The sequence below is a fragment of the Clavelina lepadiformis genome, chromosome 4, assembly GCF_947623445.1.
Source record: "Clavelina lepadiformis chromosome 4, kaClaLepa1.1, whole genome shotgun sequence".
Classification (NCBI taxonomy): Eukaryota; Metazoa; Chordata; class Ascidiacea; order Aplousobranchia; family Clavelinidae; genus Clavelina; species Clavelina lepadiformis.
Genome location: NC_135243.1, coordinates 7,394,762 through 7,410,945, shown reverse-complemented (window position 1 = coordinate 7,410,945; position 16,184 = coordinate 7,394,762). Strand labels below are relative to the sequence as shown.

Genomic DNA, 16,184 nt, shown 5'->3' with positions numbered 1-16,184 from the left:
AAGATTCACTACAATAGGCCCATTGTTTATGTTTAGTGCAGTCGTGATCCATATATTCCTGCAATATATAAATTAAGCATAGGCCTACAGTGGCCCAAGCAAGTAACTTCCTGTTTCCTGCATTCCAGTTTTTTTGAACAATTTCCTGTTGGACAGCAGTATCTTACACACGCGCTTCACGTTTATCCATATGTTTACTTTTTAGTTTATAACCGCAAAATTAATTCAGTGCCTCAAATGGTCTGTTGTTAAAAGCTGCTGACGACTGTGCAAAACAACAAGGTAGATTTAATTTGTCGAGTTTGCTTCACTAAAATGTACTACACGAGCAAATTATGAACAGCTAGTGAGTAATTTTCGTGACAAACCATTGTTAGTGAGAACAATGTCTTTTTTTCATTTTTATTTCATCGTTTTATGTCAAAAATTCATTCAGACTTTTTTCTAAGCGTGTAATTGAGTGCATAACTTTTTTGGCTTAATATATTACCATGAGATTTGTAGGGGGATGGTACCAATAAGCCGGAGTTTTTGAAACGTTATAATTATTTATTCCTTATTTAAATTTTGGAAATGTTAATATAGTTTGAAACGTCATCTAAAATCCTATCTATGTTCAAGTTATCGTAGGTTTTTATGAATTCTAATTTGGAATTTTTTACAATTTTTAATTATAAATATTTTGGCTCATAAGTCATAACTCTCCGGGGCCCATGAACCAGAGGTATGGCTCCTATAATCCATTTCATACCTTAGTTAATAAACATTGTAATGAAAAGCAATACGGGCATTAAACAAACATCTAAGTTCACATGAGTAACATGAGTCTTTTTCTGTTAAGTTTGTTCGAGTGTGTATAACTAAATGTGTAATTTCTACAAGACCGTCATAATAATTTGCTACGCTTTTGTTGTAGCCTAAAACAACAGTTAGGCTACATAGAATGTTTGACTTTACGATTGCTGCCTTATTTGTTGTGACTTTTGTGGGAGTTTATTACTGGTATCGCCGTCCAAACAAATTCCCACCGGGTCCAAGGGGAATCCCGTTTTTGGGAGTCATTCCACTTTTTGGAAAATGGCCTGAAAGACAATGTAATGAATGGAAAAAGAAGTATGGACCAATCTTTTCAGTTCGCGCGCTGGGGAGACAAAAGTGGATAGTATTAAACGATTTCGAATCTATTAATGAAGTACGTACAAATCGTAATTATATTGCATGTTTAGGACTTTAGGCAAGAGCTTTGATTAGACTTTGTCATGTTAGAGAATGATGAAAAGGAATTTCGAATTTGTCAGGCTTGTTTGGAACGCTATCACTTTTCAATTTTACAGCGTTCATATAACTCGATTAATTTTCATGTTATAGGCCTTCGCAACTGATAATAATCAACTCATAAGCAGACCGAACAGCATAAAACCAAGACAGAAAACAATTGTTTAGTGATTTGGATCGATACTGCAATCGTTATCAATAAAGTATTTATAAGCCGTAAAGTATCGCCGTATATCAGTACTGTGGCGATACTTATAATTGTCGCTTAAATAAGGGCATGAAATAGTTATAGTTCCAAAACCACGGAATAATTGCTACATGTTTTGTCGAGACTTTTTTGAAAATTGTAATACTCAACATACTCGTTGGCCTCCGAACAAATGTAAGCGATAAAGGTAATCAGTTTATTCGGAGAAGTCACTTTTGAACAGATGTGACTTTGTTGCAAATTTCCAGAAAACTTACGGAAACCCTCAGCCAGTGCTTCAGTTGCTTTGCCGCATTCGATAAGTTTAGGATCTGCATCAAACCTTAACGGTTTCAAAATCTCGTTTAACGCAGTTGACATAATTTGTCATACAAAATAAGTTTGTCTAATTGAAGTGTATCATAACACAATACTTTAATTAAACTTATAACGGAGATAACCTATAACAATAATAAACAAATAACAAAATATGTGCAACTTCAAAAGAACAAAGTTGTGCCTACTGTAACCGGACAGTAAGGTCGAGATAACCTAAAAAACCCACACAAGTAATAAGGTGCGCTCTACGTGCAATCAGTGTGCCCGAGGTCCACCGCCAAGACACTACAGTACATATTTTCTACAAATACAATTACATAAAGATTCACTACAATAGGCCCATTGTTTATGTTTAGTGCAGTCGTGATCAATACATTCCTGCAATATATAAATTAAGCATTGGCCTAACGTGAACCAAGCAAATAACTTCCTGTATCCTGCGTTCCAGTTCCTCAAGCTTCTTTCAATAATTTCCTGTTCTATCTTATACTTTCTTTTATCCGTATGTTTACTTTTTAGTTTATAACCGTAAAATTAATTCAGTGCCTCAAATGGTCTGCTGTTAAAGGCAGACGACTGAGCAAAACAACAAGGTAGATTTAATTTGTCGAATTTGCTTCACTAAAATGTACTACACGAGCAAATTATGAACAACTAGTGAGTAATTTTCGTGACAAGCCATTGTTAGTGAGAATAATGTCTTTTTTTCATTTTTGTTTCATCGTTTTATGTCAAAACTTCATTCAGACCTTTGTCTAGGCGTGTAATTGAGTACATAATATTTTTTTGGCTTAATGTAGGCTATTACCATGAGATTTGTAGGAGGTGGAACCAATAGGCCGGAGTTTTTTGAAACGTTATAATAATTTATTCCTTATTTAAATTTTGGAAATGTTAATATAGTTTGAAACGTCATCTAAAATCCTATCTATGTTCAAGTTATCGTAGGTTTTTATGAATTCTAAGTTGGCACTTTTTACAATTTTTGATTATCACTTTTTGGCTCATAAGTCCTAACCCTCCGGGACTAATGAACCAGAGGTATGGCTCCTATAATCCATTTCATGCCTTAGTTAATAAACATTGTAACGAAAAACAATACGGGCATTAAACCAACATTTATGTTCACAGTAACATGAGTCTTTTACTTTTAAGTTTGTTCGAGTGTGTATACCGAAATGCGTAATTTCTACAAGACCGTCATAATAATTTGCTACGCTTTTGTTGTAGCCTAAAACAACAGTTAGGCTACATAGAATGTTTGACTTTACGTTTGCTGCCTTATTTCTTGTGACTTTTGTGGGAGTTTATTACTGGTATCGCCGTCCAAAAAATTTCCCACCGGGTCCAAGGGGAATCCCGTTTTTGGGAGTCATTCCACTTTTTGGAAAATGGCCTGAAAGACAATGTAATGAATGGAAAAAAAAGTATGGACCAGTCTTTTCAATGCGCGTGCTGGGGAGAGAAGAGTGGATAGTATTAAACGATTTCGAATCGATTAATCAAGTACGTACAAATCGTTAATTATATTAAAAACTATTTATATATAAAAACAAATATTTAGTGATTTGGGTCGATATTGTAATCGTTATCAATAAAGTATTGATAAGCCGTATATAAGTATCGCCGTATATGAGTAATGCGGCGATACTTATAATTGTCGCTTAAATAAAGTCATAAAATAGTTATAGTTCCAAAACCACTGAATAATAGGTTATTACTGTACTACATTTTTTGCCGTGTCTTTTTTGAAAATTGTTATAGGTAACTCAAAACACTTTGTTCCCCTTAAAGTTTACGTAATACTTTTACAATTGCTTTTGTAGTGCTTAGTCAAGCAGTCCAACAAGTTTTCAGGAAGGCCTTTCTTTGAAGCCTTGCAAACACTTATCCATGGAAAAGGTTTGTCATTTTTAGATTATGGGCCATTGTGGAAATCACAAAGGAAATTTGGCCAGAAGATCATTCGTGGGTGAGCAACTGAGCATACTTCTGATTACACATTGCCAAGATTGTTGCAAATTGCAAAATACTTTACTTAGGCCTACGTTTATAATTTTTAACAGTTTTTTTGCTGTAAATTTTCATCAATGCAGTCCTCAGACAGTTTGCAATAAATGTTAGGATGGAGCCCAAAATACAAAATTCAGTTTGCTTATAAAATATTTTATTATTACGTTACCGTACGTTGTGTATTCCGTCATACCTATTTTAAAGATCAAAAACGATTTGATTCCTTGGATTTCTAGTACATAAAGCAATCTGTTTTTAATTCTTGTGTGCTTTTGATATCTATCCAAAAGTTTACCTTTTTGATTTTTTTTTTCTTTCTAATACAGCCTAAATTAAAACAAAATCACAAGTAAACAAGAAAGATTTAAATGCGTAGTAGATTATTATGCATCTTTTGTATAAGGATCGGACTTGAAAGAAAGGGTGTGGATAGTTGTGTTAACGATGAAGTGCCATTTCTGTTGGAAAGTTTGCGAGCCACTGATGGAAAAGCATTCGATATACTGGTTAGCTTATACTTACAGATCTGCCTGTGATAAAATGTTGCTGGGATGTCGCTTTTATTCATATGTTCTTATTTTAGAGCATATTGCCCAAGTCATCCTGCAATGTACTTTGCAGTGTTTTTATGGGAAAAAGATATGAATATGATGATGATACATTATGCACATTGGTGAGGTTATTTTCTGACGTGTAAGTGATCCTTCATTTTGATCAGTTGCTTAAATATATTGTAAATATCGATTAACGAAGCGCTTCTCCATTCTTCACATAACCAGCACTCTTTACATTAAAAAACTGTATTTTTGCATTCCAAGTAGCTGTAATAAGATTTTACAAAAATCATGGCACAAAATTTCATTAAACCTGCCAGATTAGTTTCACAAGCGTGATTATCAGAGATCGTACGCACAGTTTTCACTAGTAGCTTGGGTTTGCTAATGAAAAAATTCATGTATTCAAGCACGAGCCAGTAACATGGAATCCGTATTCAGGGGTCTAATGAACAGTTCTCGCTAGTAGCATGAGCTTAGGTAGTTATATACTATATATAGACGAACTAGACTCTATGAAATTTTGTAGAAATATTCTAGTGCGGTCGAGACCAGTTTAGGATTAAACTACACCGCAATAGCTGCCATTATGTAGTTAGCCCATGCAATGTGACATTAACCGTAACCACGGCTAGAAAGTTTGTTACTGAATAGGTTATTTAAAATAATTGTAAAAACTTGCTTAGATATTTCTGCATTGCAGAAAAACTATGATGATGTGATTACGGACAGCTGGTCTGGTGTTTGAAGCACGAAACTGGAAATTTTACTCTAAATTAAAGCACCTTGTTGTTGCAAGTTACAACTACGTATACCTTAGATCAACTGTCGCAGTTGCATTTCCTGGCTTAGGCGTATAAGCAACGTTATATGACAGGCACTCTGTCAATAGGAATACTTGCAATACTATATTCCTTGTTTCGGTCGTAAAAATTCGGTTTGTTTTCACAAGTTTCGGCTTGGAACCGAATCCAAACACCTGATTCGGTGCACCCTAAAGTTTTTGGTCGGGATTATGCAGCTATCAAAGTGTAAGCCTAATGATGTTAACAACCATATGCTAACTTAACTTCAGAGATGGCGTTATGAATTATGATGTATTACTACACTAGGTAGTCAGACTATTTTTAGCGTGACTTCTAGTATGATATTTCCATGCGGAGTAATGAGACAATATGGTTCATGCTAACTCTACTCGGACTACCGACCGCTGGCATGACCACTGTTTTGTGTTACTAGTGAGAACTGTGCATACGGCCCCAGTGGTTAAATAAGTCGTTCTAGTGGTAGGTAGTACGACTAGAGTTAGCATGAACTATATAATCTCCCTAGAAGTCATGCTGAAAGTAGTCGGACTACCAAGTTCACGTTTTTACGTTCGTTGCGAAACAACAAGTATTGAGCTCAATACAAATTGACATCATCATAATAATTCTTCTAATAGATAGATGTAACCCCGACTGAAAAGTACGGCAGTTTTCGACGAGATATCGTGCCTGCAAAGACGCAAATTTTGACGTGCACGGAAGCGTCAATACTTTGTTTGTTTATTATAATTGGTGCTCAAACAACCTACTTTGCGTTGTTTTCTTAAAAATAAAAAACAGTAAATTACAACGTCATAACATACAGTAAATGATACGTCAAAATTTGCGGTCGATTAGTGGAACCATAGTCGACACATACATGTAGGTATATATATATGTTTTAATTATAATGGAACGAAATAACGGCAGTAATCGACATATTTCAACTCCTAGACTGGTGTCGACCGCACAAGCATATTTGAGGAAAGGTTAATAGTCTGACTACGAGGAAGATCTCTGAAAACGAATTCATGCAGCTAGCTCGACTATACAGTCACCCTGCCAAAGTTCACGCTACTAGTGAGAACTGTGTATAAAGTCAGAGAGGAAATGAACGAAATAATCCAAACCACAATTTGCATGTAAACTTTAATGGGATCCGTAACGCACAATTGGCTAAAATCTACAAAAACGTTTAAGATTTAGATTCTAAGCTTTACAATTTGGTACGAGAAGTGAAGAAGCTCTTAGTGTGAGTCGCTGAGTTTAGTTTTTGCTGGACGACCACTTTGATTAACGAATTTTAGAAATACTTTTCAACAGATTCCACAGTTCCTTTGACAATTTCTCACTTCAGCTATTTATCTTTGCACCCAAATTAATGTACATCTATCCGTTTTCACAATCCTATAAAAAACTGAAGAAGCTGTTTGAAGATTATGCAGGTACAGGAAAAATTGATTGTATTGAATTATCTTATCTAAAATATCATTGAAAAATTAATGGGTATCTGTTTATACGTAATGTCAAAGTATTACAAACAACTTTAATTGCACATTACTAACGCAATTTGATCAATTACTTGTCTTGCGGAAAATATCTATCCCTAAACTAACCGAAAAGTTTAGTTACCAAAATATATTGTCTCTATGTAAACAGTATTTACTTTTACAAAGTTATCTATTAATTATGTAATGAGTTTATCCTGTTCCATCTATACATTTACGCGTTCCCATGATAATGCAAGATCTCAAGTTACTATACTTGGGTAATTGTTTACAGAGATACTTAACAGAGTGATCGCTGAGCATGAGGAAACGTTCGACAAAGAACATCCAAGAGATTTTATCGATGCTTTTTTAAAGAACATGAAAGAAGGAAGCGATAAGAATTTTCATGTAAATTCAAATCTGCTTGCTAACCAAGAGAAAAAAGTTTTATTATGTGATATCAGTTTCAGTTGCAATATCAATGTACATGTTTATAACTTTGTGCTTGTTTCCTTGGCAAAGACCATAGCTAGTTAAAGTAGGCGTAACGAGAATTTAGATTAATTTATCGCATTTGTTGTCAATGGTTAATTGCATTGCACTTGTATACAAAGTTTGGACGTACTTTTTCAAACGAACTATTATTGTTTGTAAATCTTTTATAGATCGAGCAGCTTCATATGTACATAAGAGATATCTTTGAGGGCGGAATAGAAACAACAACAAACACTTTAAACTGGTCCTTGATTTGTTTGCTTCATTATCCTGAGATTCAAACGAAACTACGAGAAGAAATTCGAGAAATTGTTGGTAAGTTGATAAAACGCACGATGTGCTGTACAGTTACATTGTTATCTCAACAATACAATGAAAGTTGTTTCTTTGAAGGTTTTTTACCTGCAGTCTGTACGTTTCTTTCTTTTTCTAGGCCAATCGGGATCCGTCAAAATGTCCCACAAAGATGACATGCCATACACAAACGCTTTTATCGAAGAAAACCTGAGATTCTTAACATCTGCTCCATTAGGCTTTCAGCACAAAACAAACCAGGATGCCGAAATTAACGGATACATTATACCTAAAGGCACTACGGTATAAAATAATTTTGGGGGAAAGTTAATAAATTACGTCTTTGCTTCAGTTGTGAGCATGTTTTGTCGTATATCAAGTAGGTTAGTATCAGTAACACAAACAAAGATAACATTTGATGACTTTAAATGGGGCTTTTAATTCTCTGATGTAATGCAAAATAGAAATTTATTTCTGTTATGATACATTACTAACCATTACAGATTTATTTGTTGTATTTTTTTAATCAAATTATCGTTTGTTTTATTTTTAGGTGACACCCAACATATGGGCGGTTCAAAATGATCCTAAATACTTTGACGAGCCTGAGAAATTCAAACCTGAGCGTTTTATTGATGAGAAAGGTAACTTCATCAAGTCTGAGCACGTCATTCCTTTTTCGGTTGGTGCACGTCGTTGTATGGGTGAGCACCTCGCTCGAATGGAGGTATTCATCTTCCTTGTCTCGATGATTCAGAGATTCGAGATTTTGCCTGATCCTGAGTCAAAAATCCCTGTTTTAAATGATGGCATCAATGGCCCAACTTTTGTTCCTTATTCTTACAAACTTATTTTTCAAGAAATTTAGTTTGTTGAATTGTCATTTTCGGGTAACACTTACTGTAATTAAAATACCTGCTGGGTTAATCTTTTTGTTGCACGACGAGATGGCACACAGGTATCTTCATTAAGCAAAACGCACTCTGCTGTCATCAATATCTAACTTCTATGTGTTCACTGTTTAAGGTGTTACCTCCAGCCCTGCAATAAATATATGAAGTATAAAAGTATAATAAATTGCTTTCGACAGCGAAACAAATATTACGTAAAATTATGTGACGTGACCTCAATAATTATGTTTACATTACTCGCAAGATACAAGTAATCCAGAACCTGAAATATCCCATTTCCCTAACAGCCTGCAAACAATGTAACTGTTGTAAATTGTTGTAAACAATGTAATGTAACAATGTAAAGCAAACAATTTCCTATCGAATATTTGTAGCTTGCATTTCGTATCGCTTTTGTGTTTTTTTCTTTATGATGTGTTTTCCTGTACTAACTAGCGCATTTATATATTGCAATGGGTTACACCCAATATAATAATTCTACTATAACCCAGTCGAGAAGATGCTTTTTGCTGTCTCGATTCAATGTTACTTTTTATCACATATATAAACAATGAGGAATAAATATAACCAAGTTAAATCAACAAGTACAGTTTCTCAAGAACGTTCAGTCTTACTGATGGGTAATCGTGATCTTCTCAGCAAATATCTGCCAAACAGAATCCAAACGATTTGACTTTCACGGCAGTCGATGACTTTTGGACGTGATGACTAGAAAGATAAATTTTTAACTTGAGCTCCCTGCAAACAGAAGGGTTAATGTAGCTCTCTGTACTTCCAGAATCAATCAATGCTGTCAAATTCCGGTTGTTTACTTTAACTGTAATACTTGATTTTATTAAGCCCCCAGGGCATTCGGCAGAGATTGTGCACAATAAGGGAGAGAGTGCAGCCGAATGTGACATTCCAGAAGGTTTCTTGTGAGTGGAGTTTTAATATTGAGAGTGGCATACGCGTGAAAAATGCTCCGTTTTGTTGCATGAATAACAAACTGACTCCTGGGCAAAGCAAGTTTTTTCGATTATGGAAAATCGGTTTGGTGACACTTAATCACGCGACACTTAATCACGCGACGCTTAATCACCGACACATAATCACTAGGACATTTAATCACGCGACACTTAATCACGCGACACATAATCACTAGGACATTTGATCACGCGACACATAATCACTAGGACATTTAATCACGCGACATTTAATCACACATTTACAATGTTTATTTACATTTACAATTTACAGCAATGTTATGCATGGGAAATGTAAGCAACTGCACGAAGATAGACTAAAATCTCGCTTGACAGATAACGGTCAACTGTGTTTTGCACGCGCAGTTTCAGTGCCTTGTACCGTATTGGAATAGAAGGTTGAGTACCAGCAATTCCTTGCAGAAACGTTGCACGTTGCATTTGTGCACGTTGTGACAATAGAATAATGTTAGATATTACATAGGTTATACGTAGCAATGCAAAATGACATGTTATTTCCTGATTGGCTAATGTGTTTGTATAAAAACTAAGGTTTGGTTAAAATCTCCCCTTCTTGTCTCTACACATAATATCAGTTTTACCTTCTGGACTGTTCATTACTGAATTGGAGTTATAGTTTTGTTTAAATGTGAAAAGATGATGAAAATGTTTCTATTGTGATACAACTTACTTCGGACAATATAACAATTAGACTTTATGAAGCTGGTGTTGATTTAAAGAAACATTATAGAGAAAGCCGGCGCAACGGAGTCAAAGACAATTGTCGGGGAGTTCTAAAAGAAAGACTAATAGCCTTTGGCTTTAGGCCAACCTTAAAAGCAATCCACATCGCCATTCCCACAGAGAGATGCACACGAGCTTGAATTACTGAATTTTCCTCACGCTTTTCCGACATCCAAGTGATTATGTGTCGCGTGATTAAATGTCGCGTGATTAAGTATCCAAGTCGCGTGATTAAATGTCCTAGTGATTATGTGTCGCGTGATTAAATGTCCTAGTGATTATGTGTCGCGTGATTAAGTGTCCTAGTGATTATGTGTCGGTGATTAAGCGTCGCGTGATTAAGTGTCGCGTGATTAAGTGTCGGTACACCTGGAAAATCTGGCCGCTAAAAGTGCTTTTTGGCTTTGACATGGAACCCAAGACCTCTGAGTTCAGATCAGAACCTGAGTCAACTTCTTTGTTTCCAGATGATGAGATGCTTGCTACAACGTCATGTTTAGGTAAATAAGCTATATTTTATTATTATTATAAATAACATATTTTATTATTACGTTACCGTATGTTGTGTATTCCGTCATACCTATTTTAAAGATCAAAAACGATTTGATTCCTTGAATTTCTAGTACATAAAGCAATCTGTTTTTAATCCTTGTGTGCTTTTGATATCTATTCTAAAGTTTACCTTTTTAATTTTCTCTCCTTCTTAAACAGCCTAAATGTCTTAAATTCAAAAAAATTACAAGTGAACTAGAAAGATGTAAATGTGTAATAGAATATTATGCATCTTTTGTGTATTCTCATACGTCAATCAACTCGTATGAGCTTGTGACACAACAGCTAGATCAGAAAGTAACTTTCATTCCCAGAAAAAAATTTCAATAAAGATTGGAAAGAAATAACAAAGAGATTGGTTGCATTTGCAGTAGTATTCGGCTATATCGACTTTGGCTACATTGACAGTTTGCATATATCTACACTTTTTCGTTGGTACCGGCGAAATTCCTATCTTTTACGTACTTTCAAGTTTACCTATATCGACTTCGGCTATATTGATAGTTCGTCTATAATCGAAACCTTTTTTGAATCCCAGAGCATTTTGTTCAATTATAGTGACAGTTGTAGCTATTCTTTTCACTCTGGGACGCAATACCACTTTCGACTTAATGACGTTATCGTATAACGGTTTAGGTTTGTATATTATCGCAAAAACCTAGCACAAATGCATTTATTGCCATTTGAAGAGAAAAAGGAACTTCAAAATCGATGTTTTAGAAGGAATGAGGCTTGTGAACAATGCCTGGAATTCTGTCTCGGAAGCAACTATAAAAAACTTTTTTAAAAAAGTCAACTTCATCCAACCTGAAGACAACTTAGGTCCTAGACGAACAAGAAATCAGCAATAGAGAAATTGTAGGGATATAGAAAAGACTTCAAGCGGTGGGTTTAATTCCAGAAAGGTATGGTTTTTTCAATTATTATACAAGCGATGAAGGACTCATTACTCGCGAAACAATCACGGAGAGCAGCATTTTGAGTTAACAGTTGATGAAGATGGAGAAGAAGATGATGATGAAGATATTTCTGTATAAGACGTACGACCTGCTGTCCCATCTCCAATAGAAGCGCTGGCAGCAATCAAGAAATTAGATCGCTATAATTACATTCACTTACGAAAATTCAGCAACATGTGTTGAAAAAAGCTGTCGCAAAAAAATAAAAAAAATGAGCAATTTTTAGGCAAGAAGTTAAATGCAATAAAAATGATAGGAAACCATCCGGACCAAAAATTTTGTCTAATTTACGCAATTATCTATTATAAGATATGCAACTTCGGCTGTATAACACGAATCATACTGTGCTAAAAATCTTCAACACCTCGTCTTTATACTCAATTTTATGCAATTATGTTCTAAAAACGGACTAATAAAACAAATTTTGAGGTTATAAAGGGAAATATTTTACTTCAGGAACAAGAGTAAATTAGTAAATTAGGACCACACAAAATTGAGTTTTTCAAGTGTGAATTTTTTAAACCATGGCCTTAAAAAGCACAGACAACTGTTGTTGGTTAATCTTCCACACAAAATTTCCAAGATTAACAGTTTAGACTATAAAAATCTAAGCAGTGAGACAATCTAGCACAATTACTTTATGCACCACAATTTCATAAATACAAACAAACTCTTATAGCCAGAAAACAATTACATACACAGGCCTATAATGTTTTAAATTTTGTTTTTTATTCGAAATAGAAGTTATCGGTGCTAAGTGGTGTCTTGTACAAAATTCGACAATTTACCAATAAAAAGGTTTTGATGATGATATACTAAACCGTAGTCTAGTTTATAGTGCTTTAAAATATGGTAAATTGGCTTGGGGATCAGCATCAAATAGTGTTTTAAAACCATTAAATATAATTCACAATAAACTAGTAAGATTACTTATCATTATTAACAAATATACCAAACTAACTACACTTTATAGCGCAAACGATATTCTAAATGTATCTCAAATCTATCAATTACAGACAGGCAAATTTATGCATAACTATTACACAAATGTTCTTCCCCAAATATTTAATGACTATTTCAGCGAAATCCAAAAAGTACACAAATACAATACTAGGTCATCACAGGACAACTTATTCTTGCCCCGAACCAAAACAGTAAAAAGTAAAAAAAGTTAACATTTTGAGGACCTAAATTTTGGATTAAAATACCAAACAATATGAAAAAAAATTAGTCTCATAGATATTTCTCATATCAATTAAGAAGTGGTCTTGTGCAAGGTAAGTGTTTTTGGATAATTGTGAATAAGGTAATAAATGTATGGTGATTAATTTCTTTCGCATCATAATATTTGCATCCTATTATTGTTGATTTTTTATTTGGTTAAAAAATTATTTTAATCAACTGTTAGTGCTGTAGTGTGTCTTTTTTGTTTTATAGTATTATTTTAATTAATTGTGTTTCAGTTTTCTATCCGCTTCAATTGTTTTTTGCAATAGAGTCTGGGGCAACTGTCATATGACTGTGAGGTCTATTCGCTGCCCCAGCACACCAATCAATTATGCTAAAATTATATTATGATAAATTTTAGTTTACTTTGAATTGTGAAAATAAACTATCTCTCTTATCATGTAGGCTCATGTTCTCTGTTTGATGTATAACCAAAAGATATGCCTATTCTGGCTGGCTATAGGCCCACTACAATGGGCTACAGCGCAAACTGATGTTTTCCGAAAACACGCAAGGTTTAAAATATTCTTGGCTGAAATGCATGACAGCTTTCAACCAACGATGATGCAAAGACACAAGTTTTGTTGTGACGGTGTGCACTGAAGATTCAATTTTTTTTGCTTATATAAATCTTAATGATAAAGTTTGACATGATGGTATAAGTTTGATATGCACACTAGATAAATCTTTTGTGTACGAGGGTGCCACAATAGTAATTATTATTATGGTAATAATGTAATAATTGTGATACTGTAGGCCTAGGCCTAGTACCAGTACTGTATTCAAATCCAACACATGTATGGTGTCCTACCTACCGGCCACATTGGAATCATTGCGGTTTTCGAGAGTAAAATCTCCTGCACAACAAAAAAAAGCATTAAACAAAGCAGCCTTGTGCACGGATCTAACATCCCCGAGCATTTTGCAAATATTCTTATCTGGCTTGCCCGTATACCTTATATCTTACAAGTTGGGATGAAACAAAAATTAATCAAACTAGGTCTAGAACAGTAGAACTAGCTACACGCAACCAGTAGGTCTATAAAGCATTATATAGCCTTGCCTATAAAGCAGCTCCTTGTAATTGGTCAGATCCTGTCATATATCTTCCCAGGTTAGGAACGTTCTGGTGTAAGAAAATTCCACCTTATCAGACCGTTAGATTCGCGCTTTTTTCTATCTTCTCTTACGTTTGTAACTCTAACGTTTGTAACGATTCCTATGACTTCACAAAGGCCAGTGATAATATATGTATAATATACAGAGGTATATTTCTGAAATTGGAAATAATTGTTTCTTAAATCTTTTTAAAACACTGAACACTTCTATTTTATTTTAAGGACTTACCATGAAAAGTTCTCCAGTAATTTATTTGCCAACCAAGACGGTCAACAACTCCGATATTTCTGGACATCTTGCAGCACCCGTATACAAGACGGCCCAATGTTCTTCCATAGAAATTCCCGACTTTTCAATGCCGGGTTCAATGCCAAATTCTTCTGATGGGTGTATATCACTCGATAACATCTCTGCTTGTTCAATGACGTTAGGAAAACGAAAGTTTGTTCACGATGACGACGGATTCCCAAATTTGTCTGACCTCAAGTCCTTTTATACAAATTTCCTCTCACAAGTGGAGATGTTTCAAAAATGTTTTAAATCATCAAAATAATAGTTCATGGTTTTGTTACGTTTTTCCAAGTTCAACCGATTTACAGTTAGTTTGAAATTGTATTTTATCAACGTGCTAGTAAATTATTAGATATCGTGCATTCAAATGTTTCATGTTTGAATAATAAGCAAGTAAAATGTTGCTCAGTTTTTAATGTAGTGACTTGTTTTATACGTTTTTACTGACTTTCCTCCCTACAAACAAGAATATTTTGGCAGGTTTTCAATTTCCAATTAAAACGCATGAGTTCGTTGCACTTTGCTCCAGCTGCATTGTTGACCCTATCCAAACCGAGTGAGCGACTTCACTATTTTAACTAGGTGTGACTGACACTGCACACAAATTTTCAATCGTTAATAACTCGAAAACTATAGTCGTAAACTGATTGGATTTTTTACAGGCTAGTAGCAAAAACATCAGGCTTAATGTATACATCATAATTGTAAAACTAAAGAAAGTGAATTTTGTGTAAATTAAGTATTTCTACAAGTGATACATTTTTAGAAGCTTTTCTTTGTTCGCCACGCTCCTGCTGTGCTAATGGCCTGGAACACCAGCTGAGCGCGAGAAGAGAAAACAAGAGAACAGTTTATTGAACTTCAACGCGCAAAGTATGAAAACATGATGATATCTCAAAGATTACCAAATCAAACTTTATAAAACAAACATGGGCAGATAGCTGGACATTTTTTAGGACAAGTCACCAATTTTCAAGTATTTACAGTAAAAGGAGGCAACTGTGTGCAGGGTGAGCCACACGTAGTGTAAATAGGGTTGAGAGATTATTATAATTTTGTCATCAGTGATTTTATAATTTTTTTTTGTATAAGGTACCTGTACCGAATAAGGCCCGGTCCCTAATAAGGCCCATTGCTCATATTTCGCAAACCCGTGCAAATAAATGAAAGATTTTGTCCCTACATAAAAACTAATATAAATTCATGATGGTTTACCAGATTTCATCCTTGTCACGTGATCAACCGATTCGCTAGAGCACAACAAAAATTTAATATTTGCAGTTAAGGTGGTTTTGTTAATTTAGAAAAAAAGTAAGTGAGAATTTGGCCGGTTAAATGAACTGTTGTCAGCCGGCTGAAGTTTTCATGTAACAACCAACTTAGTATTGAAAAGGATAATGCACTTTTTTTTGCTAAAATTTTTCTGATGATAAAAATGTGACATTTTTTTCGTGGATGCCACATGCGCCTAATAAGGCCCATACAAGATGCTTGGCTAATTGATGTCCAAACTTCAAGTGTGGTTCCAGTCATCAGTTGGCAAATTGTTGCAGTTACTTTGATGCGCCTAGTGGAATATTTTTAAATGTTTGTACAACTTAAAATGTGAAATTTCTAATAATGTTATATGTTGTCTATTACTATGTTTTGAATCAAAATACTCACAAAATTGGTGGGCCTTATTAGGAGCCTATGCTCCTAATAAGGCCCATTTTTTGGAATTTTTAATTTCTTTATAAAATTTTTTTGGGGGGTTGTCAGGTATTGTGGTTTTAATATGTTGTAGTCATATACCCTCAATAATAGAATACGATTTTTCAGTCTATTCTCATTTATGGTTCTTGAGTTATTTTCAAAAAAGTGTTAGGTGGGCCTTATTCGGTACAGGTACCTTACAATCGTATATTTTAATATATTTGTGGCAGTAGAATATAATAAAATTGGTCACCTTTACAATATATCA

General features: G+C 34.5%; 1 protein-coding gene across 2 annotated transcripts; it reads left to right on the top strand.

Annotated features, from left to right (window-relative positions):
- Positions 1 to 924: 924 nt before the first annotated feature.
- On the top strand, positions 925 to 8,948 carry LOC143451814 (cytochrome P450 2C30-like). 2 transcript variants are annotated; one of them, XM_076952557.1, is made up of 9 exons: positions 925 to 1,192; positions 3,628 to 3,773; positions 4,218 to 4,320; positions 4,398 to 4,507; positions 6,498 to 6,619; positions 6,957 to 7,072; positions 7,330 to 7,474; positions 7,593 to 7,756; positions 8,007 to 8,948. In XM_076952557.1, the coding sequence occupies exons 1-9, from the start codon at positions 944 to 946 to the stop codon at positions 8,319 to 8,321; spliced, it is 1,470 nt and encodes a 489-aa protein (XP_076808672.1). In that variant the 5' UTR covers positions 925 to 943; the 3' UTR covers positions 8,322 to 8,948. The 2 variants fall into 2 exon arrangements, with proteins under 2 accessions (XP_076808672.1, XP_076808671.1); XM_076952556.1 differs by lacking the exon at positions 925 to 1,192 and adding an exon at positions 2,948 to 3,307.
- Positions 8,949 to 16,184: the final 7,236 nt, after the last annotated feature.

Excerpts from the sequence above, each read along its gene's own strand:
- LOC143451814 (XM_076952557.1), top strand. The coding sequence starts at position 944 with ATGTTTGACTTTACGATTGCTGCCTTATTTGTTGTGACTTTTGTGGGA. Across the intron at positions 3,774-4,217 it reads GGCCAGAAGATCATTCGTGG|GATCGGACTTGAAAGAAAGG; the intron begins GTGAGCAACTGA and ends CTTTTGTATAAG. Across the intron at positions 4,508-6,497 it reads GTGAGGTTATTTTCTGACGT|ATTCCACAGTTCCTTTGACA; the intron begins GTAAGTGATCCT and ends ACTTTTCAACAG.